This window comes from Microcaecilia unicolor, chromosome 1 (genome assembly GCF_901765095.1).
Source record: "Microcaecilia unicolor chromosome 1, aMicUni1.1, whole genome shotgun sequence".
Lineage (NCBI taxonomy): Eukaryota > Metazoa > Chordata > Amphibia > Gymnophiona > Siphonopidae > Microcaecilia > Microcaecilia unicolor.
Window position 1 is genome coordinate 761,061,388 of NC_044031.1, and position 20,479 is coordinate 761,081,866.

Consider the following 20,479-nt stretch of genomic DNA (forward strand, 5'->3'; position numbering starts at 1 on the left):
GCTGATCTGCAAAGCTTCGTTCTGTTTCTGTGAGTCTGACGTACTGGGTTGGGGTCCCCCACCAGCAAAGGTACCTGACGGTGACGGTGGTGGCAGGGGAGGGCAAAGTTGGTGGTGGCGACGGCGGCAGGGGGTCAAATATGGCAGGGGGGGTCGGCGGTGCTAGGAGGGGGCTAAAATGTGCCCCCTCACCTTGGGCTCTGGACCCCCCTCCCGCCGAAGTCTGGCTACGCCCCTGGCATCCACCATGCAGACTTAATGGGTTTAAGGATGAAAGTATTTTGAAAAACTGATCTTCTGTCCTTTTGCCACCTCTCTTCAAGCCTGTCATGGTTATAATGGAGTGAAAACGCTGCTGTCCTAGGAAACCATAGGCAAACCCCTACCTTACAACAAACCAGCAATGTCTTTGTCTGTCTGTGATATCTTACTGCTCCTGGTGTCACCTGATTGCACTGCAAAGAAGAACAGAGACTGCCACCCTTTTAGGTTTTTTATCTTAACGAAGTTGACATTTAGCGACAATTGTAGCATAAATATACCTGCAAGGTTTGGGATATCAGGAACGTCCACAAATCCAGCAGCTTAACCACAGTACCCATCCAGAGCGTCTGCAAGGGAAGCTGCCAACACAAATCATTTCACTACAGTCACTTTTCTAAGATGCAGGTTTACCAGCCAGCTTCACTTTACCTGGAACAGCTGCCACTTGGGCTGGTGGTTGGGAGGCGGGGATAGTGATGGGCAGACTTATACAGTCTGTGCCAGAGCTGGTGGTGGGAGGCGGGGCTGGTAGTTGGGAGGCGGGAATAGTGCTGGGCAGACTTATACAGTCTGTGCCAGAGCTGGTGGTGGGAGGCGGGCTGGTAGTTGGGAGGCGGGAATAGTGGCTGGGCAGACTTATACAGTCTGTGCCAGAGCTGGTGGTGGGAGGCGAGGCTGGTAGTTGGGAGGCGGGGATAGTGCTGGGCAGACTTATACAGTCTGTGCCAGAGCTGGTGGTGGGAGGCGGGGCTGGTAGTTGGGAGGCGGGAATAGTGCTGGGCAGACTTATACAGTCTGTGCCAGAGCTGGTGTGGGAGGCGGGGCTGGTAGTTGGGAGGCGGGATAGTGCTGGGCAGACTTATACGGTCTGTGCCAGAGCTGGTGGTGGGAGGCGGGGCTGGTGGTTGGGAGGCGGGGATAGTGCTGGGCAGACTTATACTGTCTGTGCCAGAGCTGGTGGTGGGAGGCGGGGCTGGTGGTTGGGAGGCGGGGATAGTGCTGGGCAGACTTATACGATCTAGTGCGAGAGCTGGTGGTGGGAGGCGGGGATAGTGATGGCCAGACTTATACGGTCTGTGCCTTGAAGAGGACAAATAAAAGTAGCACCTATGAATTTATCTTGTTGGGCAGACGGATGGACGGTGCAGGTCTTTTTCTGCCGTCATCTACTTAGTTACTCGTGGTCATGCAAAAGAGCACATTGGGGTTCCTCTGGGCAGAGAACACAGGTACACGTCAGCACATGAACAGTAGACGGAAAGATCAGGAAATTCATCTCTGCCACATACTTTCACTCCCTAACTTTTTTTCACCATCTGTGGCGCAAGGTAAAAGATCCTTACGGCCCTAATTTACTTGAATGTGGGAAGATTTACACAGGTGCCAAACCTCTATACTAACTCTTAGAAGTATTTCCAGCACTCCTGGGAGGGCTGCTGTGCAGTTAACACAGCTCAAAGCTTGTTACCACATATGAACACCTGAACGTTAGCTACAGTTTTTGAAGGTTACCACATTATTTGCTCTTAAAATATGTGAAGGCCTCACAGGGCCTAGTCCTAGCTTACTGTATAAAGCACTAAAATTTTTTAGATAAACTGGCAGAAATCTGTACCAGACTGAAGTGGTGGATACATCTGCCTGCACGACAGTAGGTACCTGTGAATTGACCAAACTCTGCCCCAGGACACGCTACCCATGGGTTATGTAAACATATGTGCCATATGGATACCTTACGTGCTTTTACATGCAAAACCCACACAGTAAGTTCATAAAAGCCATTTTATGCAGGAAAGTTCATAAATCACTCTGGAATACAATTACCCTGTTCCTCAGAAGCAGGATTTGTTACAAGCAGGGAACCTATTGTACTCTGGCTAAAACATGCTCACTCTAAAAATGGGCCAATCAGATAACAGGGGATGCAGGTCTGTCAGTACTCGGGTCCAGTCACACACTACTCACCTCTCTCCAACCCCACAAACCCATCCCTTCAATCCCACTCACTGGCACTGGGTCCGTCATACCCATCCCTTCAATCCCACTCACTGGCATTTGGTTCGTCATACCCATCCCTTCAATCCCACTCACACCCATCCCTTCAATCCCACTCACTGGCATTTGGTCCTTCGCGCCCATCCCTTCAATCCCACTCACTGGCATTTGGTCCGTCATACCCATCCCTTCAATCCCACTCACTGGCATTGGGTCCGTCATCACACCCATCCCTTCAGTCCACTCACTGGCATTTGGTCCATCGTCATACCATCCCTTCAATCCCACTCACTGCCATTTGGTCCGTCATACCCATCCCTTCAATCCCACTCACACCCATCCCTTCAATCCCACTCACTGGCATTTGGTCCTTCGTACCCATCCCTTCAATCCCACTCACTGGCATTTGGTTCGTCGTCATACCCATCCCTTCAATCCCACTCACTGGCATTGGGTCCGTCATACCCATCCCTTCAATCCCACTCACTGGCATTTGGTCCGTCATACCCATCCCTTCAATCCCACTCACTGGCATTTGGTTCGTCGTCATACCCATCCCTTCAATCCCACTCACTGGCATTTGGTCCGTCGTCATACCCATCTCTTCAATCCCACTTACTGGCATTTGGTCCGTCGTCATACCCATCCCTTCAATCCCATTCACTGTCATTTGGTCCTTCATACCCATCCCTTCAGTCCCACTCACTGGCATTTGGTCCGTCGTCATACCCATCCCTTCAATCCCACTCACTGGCATTTGGTCCGTCATACCCATCCCTTCAATCCCACTCACTGTCATTTGGTCCGTCGTCATACCCATCCCTTCAATCCCACTCACTGGCATTTGGTCAGTCATCCCTTCAATCCCACTCACTGGCATTTGGTCCGTCATACCCATCCCTTCAATCCCACTCACTGTCATTTGGTCCGTCGTCATACCCATCCCTTCAATCCCATTCACTGTCATTTGGTCCTTCATACCCATCCCTTCAATCCCACTCACTGGCATTTGGTCAGTCATACCCATCCCTTCAATCCCACTCACTGGCATTGGGTCCGTCATCACACCCATCCCTTCAGTCCCACTCACTGGCATTTGGTCAGTCATACCCATCCCTTCAATCCCACTCACTGGCATTGGGTCCGTCATCACACCCATCCCTTCAGTCCCACTCACTGGCATTTGGTCCTTCATACCCATCCCTTCAATCCCACTCACTGGCATTTGGTCCGTCATACCCATCCCTTCAATCCCACTCACTGGCATTTGGTCCGTCGTCATACCCATCCCTTCAATCCCACTCACTGGCATTTGGTCCGTCGTCATACCCATCCCTTCAATCCCATTCACTGTCATTTGGTCCGTCGTCATACCCATCCCTTCAATCCCACTCACTGTCATTTGGTCCGTCGTCATACCCATCCCTTCAATCCCACTCACTGGCATATGGTCCATCATACCCATCCCTTCAATCCCATTCACTGTCATTTGGTCCTTCATACCCATCCCTTCAGTCCCACTCACTGGCATTTGGTCCGTCGTCATACCCATCCCTTCAATCCCACTCACTGGCATTTGGTCCGTCGTCATACCCATCCCTTCAATCCCACTCACTGGCATTTGGTCCGTTGTCATACCCATCCCTTCAATCCCACTCATTGGCATTTGCTGCCACCTATTTTTTTTCCCTGACTTTGGCATTTTGTTGGTTTTCTTAAATATTTCTTTTATAAAACCTTCTTAATTCAATTAATTTCTTTAGCAAACAACTCTGCCGTTATGCAACTGGAGGATATTTCCACAATTGTGGAGGCAGGTATTAATGTGCACAGACACTTTTACCCATAGGGTTTGGGTCAGTTCTCGAGGGGAGAGTCTTTGAGAATTGCCCAGGAAAAATTAATGGCAGAGATTTGCACCTGCCTTTTCTAGGCGAAACCTTTTTCCTTGATAAAGGTGTAGTTTTGAAAATGTAAAAATATAGACAAATTTGTGCCACCCTCTCCCTAATTCCACCTTCTTTTTCTCCACAGGTAAAATTTTGCACAGCCCACATGCCTAGGAAATAGCTTTGGAGAAAAGCCCTCTCGATATATTCCCTTAAAGCATCAATTAACACTTTTAACCTATGAAATCATTATGTCAGTACAGGACCCCCTCATTAATTTATCTGTTAACCAAAAGCTCAAAAATAGCGCTGGAACAGCGCAGAGCGCTATTAGACCTATGATCAGAGATAATGCATGCAAATTTAAGCAGTGTAATTATCTCTGATTATGGGGTAGAAGTGCGGGAGAATTGTGCAAAACTTGTTTGACAGGTCTGGGCTACAGACTGCCCTGTTGCAGGGACGGCCAAGTTTCAAGCGGGTGTCGGAGGTATAGCGTCGGGGCAGTTGAGGACGTCCAAAATTGGATGTTTCTATGAGAAAGACGTCTTTCTCATAGAAACATCCAATTTTGACGTCCTTAACTGCCCATTGCAGAAACGTCCAAATTTTAGACGTCCTCAACTGCCCTCGCTGGCAGGTTTGCTGTAGGGGGGAATGGGGGCCTACCATGCATGCTGGACAGGGCTCTCCATTCCTCCCCAATGATCTGCAAACCCTAATGCCAGCTCGGAGCTGGTGTAGGGTTTGTCGCAGCCAGCAACCCAATCTTTGGCGCGCTGGACGCTGATCATTGAGGATGAATGCGTTAAGTGCTGATTAGCATGCATTTGCATGCTACTTGTGTTAAGAGCCCTCCAGCGCGTTGTTTCACGCGCTCGAGGGCTCTGATCATGGGGCGGTAGCAAACGCCGGCACTAGTATGGCGCTAACAGCATCTAGCGCCGGCGTTTGCTTTTGATCACCTGCCTGCAAATTAGCAATGCATGTTAAGTGGCTGGAAGGGCTCCTGACAGGACACTTCTTGGATCCACTTATATGAATGCAGAAATCAGACTCCATTAGCTCTGTATCGAAGTGTTTGTTACATCTTTCAAATAATGTATTGCATGAACGAAGTTATCAGACGTCATTCCATACTAATTCCAGGCAGTTAACCTTAACTCTGTATTACCGCCTATCAAGGATTTCCCATGACACTTCCTCCTCTGTAGTGATCCCGTAGGTAGGACTCATTTCTCAGGGAACAGCTAATCTCCACACAATCAAGGCCATCCAGTCTCTCTCTGCCCTGACTCGGAGCTAAAAGCTCTTGTTCAAACCAATTATCTGTGACATTTCTGTAGCAAACACCATTTGCAAATGTTGTACTCATATTTTGTTATTGCAGTGCCAAAGGGCCATCTCTTGGCCAAGTACTGGAACAGACTAAATCAAATATTAGATGAGACATTTAGTGAAGGGAAATCTTGCCTCACCAATCTATTACATTTCTTTGAAGGGTGAACAACATGTGGATAAAGGTGAGCCGGTTGATATTGTGTATCTGGATTTTCAGAAGGTGTTTGACAAAATACCTCATGAAAATCTCCAGAGGAAATTGGAGAGTCATGGGAGGTAGGATTCAATTCTGGATTAAAAACTGGTTAAAAGATAGAAAACAGAGAGTAGGGTTAAATGGTCAGTATTCTCAATGGAGAAGGGTACATAGTGAAATTAGAAAAGGGTACAGAGAAGGGTGACGAAAATGATAAAGGGGATGGGACAACATCCCTATGAGGAAAGGCTGAAGCGCATAGGGCTCTTCAGCATGGAGAAAAGATGGCTCAGGGGAGATATGATAGAGGTCTATAAAATAATGAGTGGAGTGGAACAGGTAGGCGTGAATCGTTTGTTTACTCTTTCAAAAAAAATACCAGGACTAGGGGGCATGCATGAAGCTACAAAGTAGTAAATTTAAAAGGTAACCCAGTGAGGCTCCAGCTGTATTATCCGTGCTGTGTGAGGTGGGGGTAACTTAGTGAGGTTCCAGCTGAATTACCCGTGCTGTGTGGGTAACTTAGTGAGGTTCCAGCTGTATTATCCGTGCTGTGTGGGGTGGGGGTAACTTAGGCTCCAGCTGCATTATCCGTGCTGTGTGGGGTGGGGGTAACTTAGGCTCCAGCTGTATTATCCGTGCTGTGTGGGGTGGGGGTAACTTACTGAGGCTCCAGCTATATTATCTGTGCTGTGTGGGGTAACTTAGTGAGGCTCCAGCCTGTATTATCCGTACTGTGTGGGGTGGGGTAACCTTACTGAGCTCCAGCTAATGGCTATAATTATCCGTGCTGTGGGGGGTGGGGGGTGACTTAGTGAGGCTCCACTTTATTATTTGTGCCGGTGGGGTGGGGGTAACTTACTGAGGCTCCAGCTAATGGCTATATTATCCGTGCTGTGGGGGGTGACTTAGTGAGGCTCCACTTTATTATTTGTGCCGTGTGGGGTGGGGGTAACTTACTGAGGCTCCAGCTAATGGCTATATTATCCATGCTGTACAGGTAACTTAGTGAGGCTCCAGCTGTATTATTTATGCTATTTGGGGTGGGGGTAACTTACTGAGGCTCCTATGGCACGCTCCAGTTGCATTATCTGTGTTGGGGTCTGCTCTTCCCATCTTACACAGCTGATGACAGGACTGAGCTTAGGAGCTAGGAAAGAAACATCAGACACTTTAATATCAGTAATCACATCAGAAACAATGATATAATAGAACCTTGCTCATTCAGGAGTACTAAATGTCAAAACGATTACAAACTGTGCAGAATATTGTAATACATTTAATTTTTGGTTTTAGCAAAATACGATAGCATTTCCTCTTTATTTTAAACGTCACTGGCTGCCCACTGAAGCCACAATTCTCTTTACAACTGGTTTGTTCCCCATTTAAAATACAACATGCTCAGCTCCCAATTATCTTTACTCTCATTTTCTATTTGCTGCTTCTTCAAGGGCTAGAAATTCCAATTGTGCACATTGTTTTTTTTTCCCCTTTGCCTAAAGGAAGGAAAAGATTATGAATGCTTGAACTGACATTGGCACTGGAAGGAATTTGTGAGATGCTCTTGTTTCTTATTTGATGTTTAGGAAGAAAGTAAAGGGAACGGGGACTTGATATACCGCCTTACATATTATATAAAGGTACTTATTTGTACCTGGGCAATGGAGGGTTAAGTGACTTCCCAGAGTCACAAGGAGCTGGCAGTGGGAATTGAACCCAGTTCCCCAGGATCAAAGTCCACTGCACTAACCACTAGGCTACTCCTCCCACTAGCAACATTCCATGTAGAAGCCTGCCTTTCAAATCAGTAATGCGGCCACGCAGGCTTAGTACGTCAGACTCAAACAGAAGCCTGCGCGGCCGCGTTGCTGATCTGCAAGGGCAGGCTTCTACATGGAATGTTGCTAGTGGAATAGCAACATTCCATGTAGAATCTCAAATAGTAGCAACAGAACCTCAATAGTAGCAACATTACATCTAGAATCTCCAAATAGTTTCAACATTCCATGTAGAATCTCAAATAGGGAAGGAAAGTGGACTTGATATACCGCCTTTCTGAAGTTTTTGCAACTACATTCAAAGCGGTTTACATATATTCAGGTACTTATTTTGTACCAGGGCAATGGAGGGTTAAGTGACTTCCCAGAGTCACAAGGAGCTGCAGTGGGAATCGAGCTCACTTCCCCAGGATCAAAGTCCGCTGCACTAACCTCTAGGCTACTAAAGACCTTGTTGTTTCAGAAATTTATTCTACGAGACCATTTTTAATTTAACTTGATTTTCTTTTCTCCCAGATGAATGTTCAGACTCTTTGCTCTGTTACCCACTTAGAACTGCAAGGTTTTTGCAGGATACAAGACTGGATGTTACGCTGTTATGTTAACAGAGCCCTGCCCTCTAAAATGTACATTAGATAGTAACTTAATGTTCTTATATACTAAATATTTCTAGCGGCTGCTTGTTTTGATTTTACATTGTATGCTAAATGATTTTATGTTTTAAGTTGTACATCCAGTTCGGAAAGGTGGTTTAAAAATCTTATAAACAAATGAATACTGTGATCAAAGTAATAGCCAGCATTATAGCCAATCAATCTTTTGTTAATGATCTGAGTGTTAGTAAGTGCGTATCATGATAAAAAATTATACCTCCATAGGATGAAAATGTAGGGGAATCCATGACAGGAAAGAGGAAGGTGGGGGGGGGGGGGGGGAAGGGGCATCTCCAGGGGATTAGAAAAGTGGCTACAGAAACAAATAACACCGGGGTCACCCACCCACTGCTTCCTCTAATTACTGCAGCTTGCAGAGTTTTCATAAATCATTTCGTATCTGCTGTTTCTTTCTAAGTCTAACCATTTTTACAAAGTTGCTATTTGAGACGTTAGCAATTACCAAAGGTTACGCCATCCTTGGACTGCTCTCTCTTATTTTCTAAACACCGAGGCAGGTTCTTCAGAACTGAAATTACCTGCCAAAGAAATGCAAAAAGAAACTTGAATAAAGATCATAAGATTTCAACAGAACATCAGTAAATCACCTTAGACATAGTAACATAGTAGATGACAGCAGAAAAAGACCTGCATGGTCCATCCAGTCTGCCCAACAAGATAAACTCATATGTGTATACCTTACCTTGATTTGTACCTGCCTTTTTCAGGGCACAGACCGTACAAGTCTGCCCAGCAGTATTTCCTGCCTCCCAACCACCAGTCCCGCCTCCCATCACCGGCTCTGGCACAGACCGTATAAGTCTGCCCTCCACTATCCTCGCCTCCCAACCACCAACCTCTCTTCCCCCACCTGCTCCGCCACCCAATTTCAGCTAAGCTTCTGAGGATCCATTCCTTCTGCACAGGATTCCTTTATGCATATCCCACGCATGTTTGAATTCGGTTACCGTTTTCATCTCCACCACCTCCCGCGGGAGGGCATTCCAAGCATCCACCACCCTCTCCGTGAAAAAATAGACAGACTAGCATCAGCAAAGGTGAAACGTTCCAACAGGTCACAGCACTAAACATAGTGCTACAATCCAACAAGAGAGATAAGACTTCTAAGCAGGGAGATGAATTGATTTGCTCTTTTCTGACATGTCATTTTTATTATTTATTTTTGTTACATTTGTACCCCGCGCTTTCCCACTCATGGCAGGCTCAATGCGGCTTACATGGGGCAATGGAGGGTTAAGTGACTTGCCCAGAGTCACAAGGAGCTGCCTGTACCTGAAGTGGGAATCGAACTCAGTTCCTCAGGACCAAAGTCCACCACCCTAACCACTAGGCCACTCCTCCACTGTTACCACCCTAACCACTAGGCCACTCCTCCACTGTTGCTACTATTTGAGATTCTACATGGAATGTTGCTATTCCATGTAGAAGTCGGCCCTTGCAGATCACCAATGTGGCCGTGCAGGCTTCTACATGGAATGTTGCTAGTGGAATAGCAACATTCCATGTAGAATCTCCAATAGTAGCAACATTCCATGTAGAATCTCCAATAGTAGCAACATTCCATGTAGAATCTCCAATAGTATCTATTTTATTTTTGTTACATTTGTACCCTGCGCTTTCCCACTCATGGCAGGCTCAATGCGGCTTACATGGGGCAATGGAGGGTTAAGTGACTTGCCCAGAGTCACAAGGAGCTGCCTGTACCTGAAGTGGGAATCGAACTCAGTTCCTCAGGACCAAAGTCCACCACCCTAACCACTAGGCCACTCCTCCACTGTTACCACCCTAACCACTAGGCCACTCCTCCACTGTTGCTACTATTTGAGATTCTACATGGAATGTTGCTATTCCATGTAGAAGTCGGCCCTTGCAGATCACCAATGTGGCCGTGCAGGCTTCTACATGGAATGTTGCTAGTGGAATAGCAACATTCCATGTAGAATCTCCAATAGTAGCAACATTCCATGTAGAATCTCCAATAGTATCTATTTTATTTTTGTTACATTTGTACCCTGCGCTTTCCCACTCATGGCAGGCTCAATGCGGCTTACATGGGGCAATGGAGGGTTAAGTGACTTGCCCAGAGTCACAAGGAGCTGCCTGTGCCTGAAGGGAGAATCGAACTCAGTTCCTCAGTTCCCCAGGACCAAAGTCCACCACCCTAACCACTAGGCCACTCCTAGTCAGATTATGGCCCATGAACTGCATGTTTAAAGGCTCAAACTTAAGAAGTCGGACAGCTGCATCTTAAAGCTCTGCTTCAGCATTCTGTGTAGCCAGAGCTTTTAACAGCACACTATCTGCTGAAACTGTGAATTCTAGGTCATGCTGACTCTTACGAGCACTATTCCACCCTCCCTGACAGAGTCAGTGCCACTGAGACTACTTCACAAGGTTTGAAGGCGAAGAAGTGTTGAGGACTTAGATAACACTGTGATAAACATGGGTGCTAGGAAAACTCCTGTAACGGAATGGCCACTACAATCTTAAGAAATGCTATGTTCTATAAACAAAAGTTCTCTGTGCTATAACGTTTAGATAGTGTGTTCCATTTTATGTAACCAAAACAGTAAGACAGAAATTAGCTGAGTAACACAGAAATCAGCTGAAATTGCAAATTGGGAGGGGATTGATGCCCAATCCACTGCATATAGGGCGCTGTTGTGTTGTATCTAGTCAGAGGGGTGAGATGATTAACTGAGTAACTCTTTATCACAGTGGTCTCTCTCCCTCTTGTAACAAATTGCTATACCTGTCATTATTGCATGATTACTCTGCTGATTACTTTGCCTAATTGCCCTATTGCTTTGTTGTTATCTATACTGGAACAAAGACTATCCCTTTGGAAGGAAAATAGCTTCTGTCTTTTCTATCTTTTCCGTCACGGTATCTTGGGGTGGATGTAAGGAGGTAGAAACCCTATTTGCCCCACATTTCCAAATTGTATATTTCTTATGGTAAGTAGAAATACCAGAGAAATAATTCCCACATAATTACAGCCCTCACTTATACCAGGTTGTCAGAGGGGGCCATGTAAGAACAGACTCCACTATAAACAGAGATTATGGACATTTGCACTGTATTTAGCCATAAGAGAGATTCTTGGCTCTAAGCCTAGGTTACATGCTAGAGGTTTACCATTTCTGCTCCTTTCTTACACAGGATGCCTTCCAACTCCTTCGCTGTGCAGCGTGAAGGAACGGGGAATTCTTCCTGCATAATGATTGGACCCACATCAAACCTGAAAAGAGAGAGGACTGTGTCAGCAGCTTCACCTCTTCGGTCACGTGAAACCCACAGTGGTGCTTATCCCAGGGACAGCTCCACAGCCGTGCTCTAGACTTGAGGCAGCTGATCGTTTTTGGAAACGCTACGAGGTAAAGGAGCCAGGCCGTTTGCTTAATTCAAACATTCACAAGAACACCGGCACTGCTGCTTAATCACCACCACTATCACCGATCCTGTTCAACCTTATGATGACTCCACTAGCCAAGACCTTAACACCAACCCATTTATCTACGCTGACGACGTTACATTATATATCCCCTACAAACATGACTTAGCAGAAATCACCAATGAAATCGAACTCAGCTTAAACATCATGAACTCTTGGGCAAATGCATTCCAACTAAAACTCAATACAGAAAAAAACACACTGTCTCATCATCTCATCCCAATACAACACATACAAACCCACAAGCATTAACACCCCAGCATACACCCTCCCTATCTCAGACAGCCAGAAAATTCTCGGAGTAACAATCGACCGTAACCTCTCCCAACAGACCCAAGTGAAATCCACCATGAAGAAAATGTTTTTCTCAATGAGGAAACTCAAACGCGTGAAACCATTCTTTCCGAGGGAAATATTCCGCAACCTGATACAGTCAATGGTGCTAAGCCACGCAGACTACTGTAATGGGATGCAAGGATCAAATCATAAAAAAAACTCCAGACCGCCCAAAACACAGCAGCCAGGCTTATATTTGGAAAAACGCGTTCTGACAGCGCCAAACCACTCCGAGAAAAACTGCGCTGGCTACCAATCAAAGAATGTATTGCTTTCAAAATCTGCACGACTGTTCATAAAATTATTTACGGCGAGGCACCAGGATACATGACAGACCTCATCGACCTGCCAACCAGAAACACCGCAAGATCTGCACGATCTTCCCTAAATCTCCAATACCCAAGCAATAAAGGACTCAAATACAAACCCACCTATGCTTCCAGCTTTTCCTACCTAAGCGCACAACTATGGAACGCACTGCCGAAAGCAGTACAAACTACGCTAGACCGCCTAAATTTCTGGAAAGCACTAAAGACAGACCTGTTCAGAAGAGCATACCCCAATGACCCAACATAAAAATACCTGGACACTTGCGACACAACATACCCAAAGACTGCAACGGACATTACCTGACTCTTCTTCCCCCTTTCCCTCTCTAAGTTCCCCCCAATTGTACCTACCATACATGTACCTCATTCTACCACAATATCACTTTGTATTCATTCATACTATGTATTTGTTCAAACCGTAACCGGCTAACGCTGTTAATGGTTACATGTAAGCCACATCGAGCCTGCAAAAGGTGGGGAAAACTGCATTGGCTACCTATCAAAGAACGTATCACTTTTAAAATCTGTACAACTATCCATAAAATTAACTACGGCAAGGCACCGGGATACATGACAGACCTTATCGATCTGCCATCCAGAAACACCACAAAATCTGCACGATTCTCCACTAACCAAGCAGCAAAGGACTCAAATACAAATCCATCTATGCAACCAGCTTTTCCTACCTAAGCACACAACTATGGAACGCACTGCCGAAAGCAGTAAAAACTACGCTAGACCACCTAAATTTCCGGAAAGCACTAAAGACAGTACTGTTCAGAAGAGCATACCCCACCGACCCAACATAAATATACCTGGACACCAGCGACACAACTTAACCAAAACCGTAATGGACATTACCTGACTCTTCCTTCCCCCTCTTTAAGTTCCCCCCAATTCTACCAACCATACATGTATCTTACCCACCATAATATCACCTTGTATTAATTCATAAATTGTATTTGTTCAGACCGGAACCGGCTAACGCCGTTAACGGTTAACATATAAGCCACATTGAGCCTGCAAAAAGGTGGGAAAATGTGGTATACAAATGTAACAAATTAACTAAACCAGCATTTAACCAGTCTACCACTACCAAATTACTGGCCTATTTTCCAGTTTTCTTTCAATAAAAGTTGCAAAAAAACTCTTGACTGAGACAAATTCACTACTGGTGGCAGAGATCCAGATTGAGGGCTTAGTCTGCTCTAAATCCCAGCCACCAGTGTTGCTCTTAATGATGACCAAGAGTCCTGCACCTTCATAGGGCTACGAAAGCAGGCCTCTGTGCTATCCCCAAACTCAACCAACTCAGTGTGTGCAGAGAGTCCATCCAGGAATCGAACTGGGGACCTTCTGCATGGACCGTGCAAGGGATATGGTGCTGCAGCATCCTGACCTCATTTAGAAGTGACACTAACTCTGTTGTCTATATGTGGTTACTCAGATGGCTCCTTTGAATTCTGCACATCTGAGACTCTGTGTTACCAAGGGACTTATATACTGCCTTTCTGAGGTTTTTTGCCACTACATTCAAAGCAGTTTACATATATTTCAGGTACTTATTTGTATCTGGGGCAATGGAGGGTTAAGTGACTTGCCCAGAGTCACAAGGAGCTGCAGTGGGAATCGAACCCAGTTCCCCAGGATCAAAGTCCACTGCACTAACCACTAGGCTACTCCTCCACTAGCAACATTCTGTGTAGAAGCCTGCCCTTGCAGCTAGGCTACTCCTCCAATTGTATAGTGGGGTGGTTACAATTAGATGCCACATGTGAATGGAAATCTACAGAAAACTAGCATTTACGTACTAAGGGGCCACCAAATCGCCGAAGGCACTATTTTATACCTGAATTGTGTGTAAATGCAAGGGGGAGCTGCCACTTACATCAGGATAGTGCGCATTTTAAGCACTCTGCAGTTGCACTAGGTCTACGGCAGACGTGTCTGCAGTCGGGGTGGCCAATGCTAGACTGCACAATAGACTCTTACTGCACAGAATTTCCCCCACCCACAGCACCAGACCCCCAGCCATGGTTCGACTGAGCTGAGAGAGAAGAAAGAAATGCCACCGGTCAAACCAAACAACTCAACTCACTGTTAAGACAGATGTGACAGAGTAGCTTTACTCAACACGTAAGAGATTGTACTGGCCACCAATATTCCCCCACCCCCTCCCTTCTTCACTACGATCAGTTATTAACCTGCATCGTCTACTGACAAGCTGAGATAGGAGCTGAGTCTGGCCTACCTTTAGGCCTAATCTGGATGATCGTCACCCCAGTCACTGTGTCTCCATGAGCACGGTGTGGATTATGGGAGCAGGGCCCACGCACCTGGGAAGATAGCTGGGATGGACGTTCAGCACACCACTGCAACAGAGCATCAGATTTGGGAGGTGAAGCAAGCATCAGAAATGTGATTGAAAACAAAACAAAAAAATCATTTCTCTACCATTCCACAGTTCAATCTGAGCTGAGCGGCAACAGCGTTTGCTCATCTACTGAGACAGCAACCAACAGTCAGGCAGCATTCAGCCGACAACAAGGCACAACTGGTAACCTCGGTCCATCCACTGAATGCACAGTACCAAACAGGTACTGACACTCTGCTGGAATGGAGGTATGCCAGAGACAGGAGGGATCTGTAAAGTATCCAGATGAAAATCCACCATCATGTAAGGTCCAAACTCCATCCTTGGAGGAGTAGCCTAGTGGTTAGTGCAGCGGACTTTGATCCTGAGGAACTGGGTTCAAATCCCACTGCATCTCCTTGTGACTATTGCCCCAGGCACAAAATAAGTACCTGAATATACTATGTAAACTGCTTAGAATGTGGTTGCAAAAACCACAGAAAGGCAGTATATTAAGTCCCATTTCCCTATTTGAGATTCTACATGGAATGTTGCTAGTGGAGGAGTAGCCTAGTGGTTAGTGCAGTGGACTTTGATCCTAGAGAACCGAGTTCAACTCCCACTGCATCTCCTTGCCCCAGGTAGAAATAAGTACCTGTATATACTATGTAAACCACTATGAATGTAGTTGCAAAAACCACAGAAAGGCAGTATATCAAGTCCTATTTCCCTTCCCCTGTGCCGAGTCAGGCTTTCCCTTCACATTTCACACTTAAGGATCCTCTGCGCCTGCCTCAGACTTTCTCCAATTCCATTACTGTCTGAATGCCACCTTTTCTCTGGTAAAATATTCTCCACTATGTCTCAGTCTGCTCCTTGGGGGCCTCATACCATGACCTCCGAAAAAGATTTGCTTCACGTGCATTATTTGCACTTTTGAGGTATTTGAATGTCACTATCTTATTCCACCCCCGATTTCCCCTCATAATCTAGTTTCTGAAGTCTCACCTCACAGGGTTTTTGGTGCAAATACTCAACTTCTCTGCTTATATCCTTTTGAATAGACAGTCTCACGCTCGCTATGCGAGGTCTCGCCTCTTGCATTGCCTTGCTCTAACCACCCCTTGACCTCACGGTTAGCAAAACAGTGCAACAATCCTGCATGGTGCGTGTCAGTATCTCCAAGCGCCTCCCCCTCTCCCCCCAATACTTTTTCACATTGTGTGTTGTACACAGACAGTATCTTGACAAAGTAAAAGATCTGGTTGCTCCTTTTCCTTCTATTATAAACTTAGTTACAGATTTAGGATTGATGCAACTCTTTTCTCTAAAATTAAGATGAGCTACTAGGAAAAGTTAAATCAAACCTCCTGGAATGGCAGGACGTGACAACCTCTTGTTTAGGGAGAATTAATGTAACACTAAGGTCCTCTCAAGGACTATCACTAACCACACCCCCTGCAAAAGACATTACACGATGTGATACCCACAAGCCAGCCTTCTCCAGAGTAGCCCCCTCACTTTGGAATGACCTGCCTGAAAGATTTCGCTTAACACAAGACTATCTCTACTTCAGGAAGCAGGTGAAAGCTTGGCTCTTCAACCAAGCCTTTAACGGAAGAAGTAACTAACTTGTTAGTCTCACTCACACACACAACGTTTGACTCGGGCTGCACATACTGCAGCGGGACATGTTTATCCACTCCTACCCTAGCTGAAATAATATTTAACCATCTCTCTGACCTCATGTGCAACTTTCTTTAAATTAGCCACCTTATTTTCTAACTCCTCTTACTCTCTTACCTATCTATATGTTCCATCTTTGCTTATACCCTTCACTGTCAATTAAAATGTTCTATTACATATTGTGTTGACTTTGCAAGTAGTCTACCATTCCATACTTTGTATTGTTATTTGAATATTTTTATTGCTGTAATTGTCTATTGCTCATGTTTGAGTTATTCTTACTGTACACCGTCTTGAGTGAGTTTTTTTCAAAAAGGCAGTAAATAAATCCTAATAAATAAATAAATAAACAAACCAAGATAAATCTCCCCCACAATTTTCTTTTTTTTTTCTAAGTTGTCCATAAATATCCCTACACAATTCTTTTTTGTGATGTGATGAATTTTCTCTAATTTTATTTGGCCAAGTAAAATGCTAGAATTCTGTTCATCTTTATCAAAAAAAAGTGGGAGGACAAGATTCCCCAATACTAAATTATAATACTGCTGTGTCCAAATTCTCAAGCTCCAATACTGAGTTTGGGAAGAAATGCAACAGTTACGGGCATCGTCATACCTGGCTTCTATCTTTATAGATAAAGAGGCGATACCCTTCCCTAGTACCAGCTGGCCTAATTTGATAGAAAGTTTATAAATAAGCCATGATATCACCATTATATTTTTGCATGATAAAGCTGGTCTTTATTTATTTTTTTTTTTTTTGTAGTATATGAAGTCTTAATAGAGGATGTACTGTTTATGTTCGTGTTTGGGGGCTCACTCACACCTCAGTCTTTGATAATTTTAATTCTGGTTTATTCTCTGGCTGTACTTTTTGGTCACAGGTGTTACACAACTGAGAGGGAAAGCTGGGTTTGTATTAAAGGGTTTAATATTAGGGATCTGATTTGCATATCTCGGATACTTATTTATTTACTAGTAAAAAAGGCCCGTTTCTGACACAAATGAAACGGGCGCTAGCAAGGTTTTCCTCGGCTCCCCTCCAGCCACCCATGTCCAGCGACCCTCCTCTCTCCCCTGCCCCCCTCTAGCCACCCATGTCCAGCGACCCTCCTCTCCCCCTGCGCCCACTGCAGCCACCCATGTCCAGCGAACCTCCTCTCTCCCCTGCCCCCCCGCCTGCCACCCATGTCCAGTGACCCTCCTCTCTCCCTTGCCCCCCCCTTCAGCCACCATGTCCAGCGACCCTCCTCTGGACATGGATCAGCTGTGAGGCATGTTTCCCCCCCCCCCCCCCCCCCGGGTTCTGAAGTTGACATCATAATGGCTACGGTGATGTCAGCCTGATCTACGGAGCCTAGCAGACCAGCTCGGAATGAACCACGGTCCCAGGCAGCAAGTCAGAACGTTGGAGGTGAGAATTATTATATAGGAGGATTGGGATTTATTAACCGCCTTTATGAAGACAATCACCCAAGATGGTGTACAGCAGATACAGTTTAACTTAAAACTTACAATTTTGTTAACAGCATAACAATCAAACCTATAAATGGCAAGTGACCGACTCACCTGCAAATGCGCAGTAGAGACTTCCCTCTCTGTCCCGCCCCCGCGTCAAGACGTGATGACGGGGGGAGGGGGGCGGGACAGAGAGGGAAACTGCGCAGAAGGGGAGGGAGGGAACCGCTGACGTCGCTACCGCTCCCCCCCCCCCAAGGTAGCTGCTATCGCCCCCCCCTTCACCCGGCCCGGGCCCTCTCTTCGTTATTCAACTTACAGCAGCGCCGAAACAGCAGCAAGCAGCTCAGCTTCAGCTCCCGTCGGCCTTCCTTCCCTGCCTGTGCCCCGCCCTCGCCGACGTGACATCACACGAGGGTGAGGCACAGGCAGTGAAGGAAGGCCAACGGGAGCTGCTGCTTGCTGCTGTTTTGGTGCTGCTGTAAGTTGAATAACGAAGAGAGGGCCCGGGCCGGGTGAAGGAGGGGCGGGGGCGACTCCGGGGTGGGGGGGCGGTAGCGGCTACCTTGGGGGGGGGAGGGGACATGGGAGGTCTCAGAAGGAGGGGGGCCTTGGAGCTGGGAGGGCTGGACTGAAGGGGGCCTTCCAGCTGGCTGGGAAGAAGGCACGGGGGGGGCAGGGGGCCTTGGAACTGGGAGGGAGGGCAGGGGGGCCCTTACAGTTGTGAGGGAATGGGGCCCTTACAGTTGTGAGGGAGAGCAGGGGGGCCTTGGAACTGGGAGGGAGGGAAGGGGGCCTTGGGAGCTGGGAGGGAGTGCCTGGGGCCTTGGAACTGGGAGGGAGGGAGGGAGGGCGGGCAGGGGGCCTTGCAGCTGGGAAGGGGGGAGGACTGGAGCCTTGGAGCTGGGAGGGAGGGACAGAGGGGGCCTTGGAGCTGGCAGGGAAGGAAGATGGCAGGGGGCCTTGCAGCTGCAACGGGAGGGGGGCCTTGGGAAAAAAAACATTCCAATACGTGCCCGTTTTAACGGGCTTAACGGCTAGTAGTAAAATAACCAAGAATAAAGTAAACATAATAAATGAGGTAAACTTGAAAACAGTAAATTGAAACCTAATAATAGAACTATATAGATACTATACAATAACTGCATTCTTGGCAAGTGTTCCATTTTGCCTATCCCTGTTATATATATTATTAATAAAGTATTTCAAGCTAAATAATAATCTTAGTAGCTTTTCATTAGCAGGTATCCAAATAATCACCAAGCTTCAGAAGTGACAACCAGAGAAACTAATTTGGCTGTTGGTTGTAGTAGCCAGACACATCCCAAATCTGAATGGGATTTCTGGCAAAAAAAACTCATGCAGCACATTGAACCATTACTTCACTAGTCTCATACATTTTCTGATCTGATTTACAAGTGGCCTTGCTAGCCAGCCACTCTATATTTGCTAGGTAGGTATAAAGGCTTTCTAATTACCTAAAACAGGAGTTAAATTAGCTGGTGGCCAAATGTGCCCAGCCCAGAGCAGGCCCCAGGCCAGTCTGAACCCAATCTTTGTAGCAGAAAGCCGGAATGTCTTTAACACATATTTAAACAAGTCAAACACAGCGAGGGCAACAAATGATTGAACAGCAGACGATGTCCGATATACTGTAGCTTTATTGCGACATCCGACACTCTCCGGAGAGTTCAAGCGTTCATGATTTTCATCCGAAGAGCAAACAGCAAGGTATAGGACATGAAGTTTATTTTATAGAACCTAGCTAAGAATGCCATACATCCAACAGAAGACTCCTGAGGAAGGTCTCTTTTGGCCGAAACACGACTCATGTCGAGTCTCACATGTTGAATAAAGCTACAATATATTGGACATCGTTTGCTGTTCAATCATTTGTCGTCCTCGCTGTGTTTGACTTGTTTGTGTGACTGCAACAGTTGTTGTCCTTCTGTTTTGGCCGTTTAACATATATTTTCCATAACTGTGTCAAAACTCTCTACACAATCAGCATGGCTACATCATTTAGAAATTCATAGTCCACCGTCCTCTTTGGCCTTCAGAGACCCTAACCTCCCAAGTCCCTCCCTGTCATGAAACATACTATGGAAATTTCAGGATGAGCTCCTCGCTGAGAAGACGTCCGAAGGATACCACCACGCCCACATCAAACCAAGTACTCGGAGCTACAGCTGGCCACTCGTACAAAGGGAGCTGAGACTGGATAGCATAGTTTCTCACGGGCAATCCTTTTGGCAAAGCTGAGGGTAATGTGACGACTTCCAGTGCCTCTATCAGCTCGTTACTCTTCCTTCTGTAGCAAGGTTAAAAAGAAAACAAATCATGGATTTGGGCTCATGGGAATATGTTTTGGGGTTTTACAAACATGCCAAGAATTGTCAGTGTTATCCATTCTGACGTCAGATGTATCATTTTATGCTGAATACAGAAAGGATTATGCAGTTGCTATTCTGCTGTAGGGGAGCATATTGTACATAGTATAAAAGGTTTGGGAACGATCTGTTGCTTTATCTGATTCTTTGCTGCAAAAAAGTAAATAAATAAATAATATTAATAAATAAACTGAGTATTGTTCTGATTGTATTAGAAATTATTTTAAAGCTAAGTAAAGAGTACATTATACAACTACTGCACCAGCCAAAACAAGTTAAAAACTACCCTGTCCTGGATTTATCATTCAAGAGAGAAGTCAATGCAAAAAGTTTAACA

The 20,479-nt window shown here is 45.9% G+C and overlaps 1 protein-coding gene across 1 annotated transcript in view; it reads right to left on the reverse strand.

Moving 5' to 3' along the window:
• Positions 1 to 515: 515 nt before the first annotated feature.
• The window catches only part of LOC115462760 (methionyl-tRNA formyltransferase, mitochondrial-like), a 387,082-nt gene continuing 367,118 nt past the window's right edge, over positions 516 to 20,479 (reverse strand). The window contains exons 2-6 of the mRNA XM_030192747.1: positions 19,854 to 20,063; positions 11,276 to 11,378; positions 8,580 to 8,655; positions 6,744 to 6,835; positions 516 to 623 (exon numbers count right to left, since the gene is read on the reverse strand). Coding sequence (XP_030048607.1) covers positions 516 to 623; positions 6,744 to 6,835; positions 8,580 to 8,655; positions 11,276 to 11,356 — 357 coding nt within the window. The 5' untranslated portion in view covers positions 11,357 to 11,378; positions 19,854 to 20,063. The remainder of the gene's footprint in view (positions 624 to 6,743; positions 6,836 to 8,579; positions 8,656 to 11,275; positions 11,379 to 19,853; positions 20,064 to 20,479) is intronic.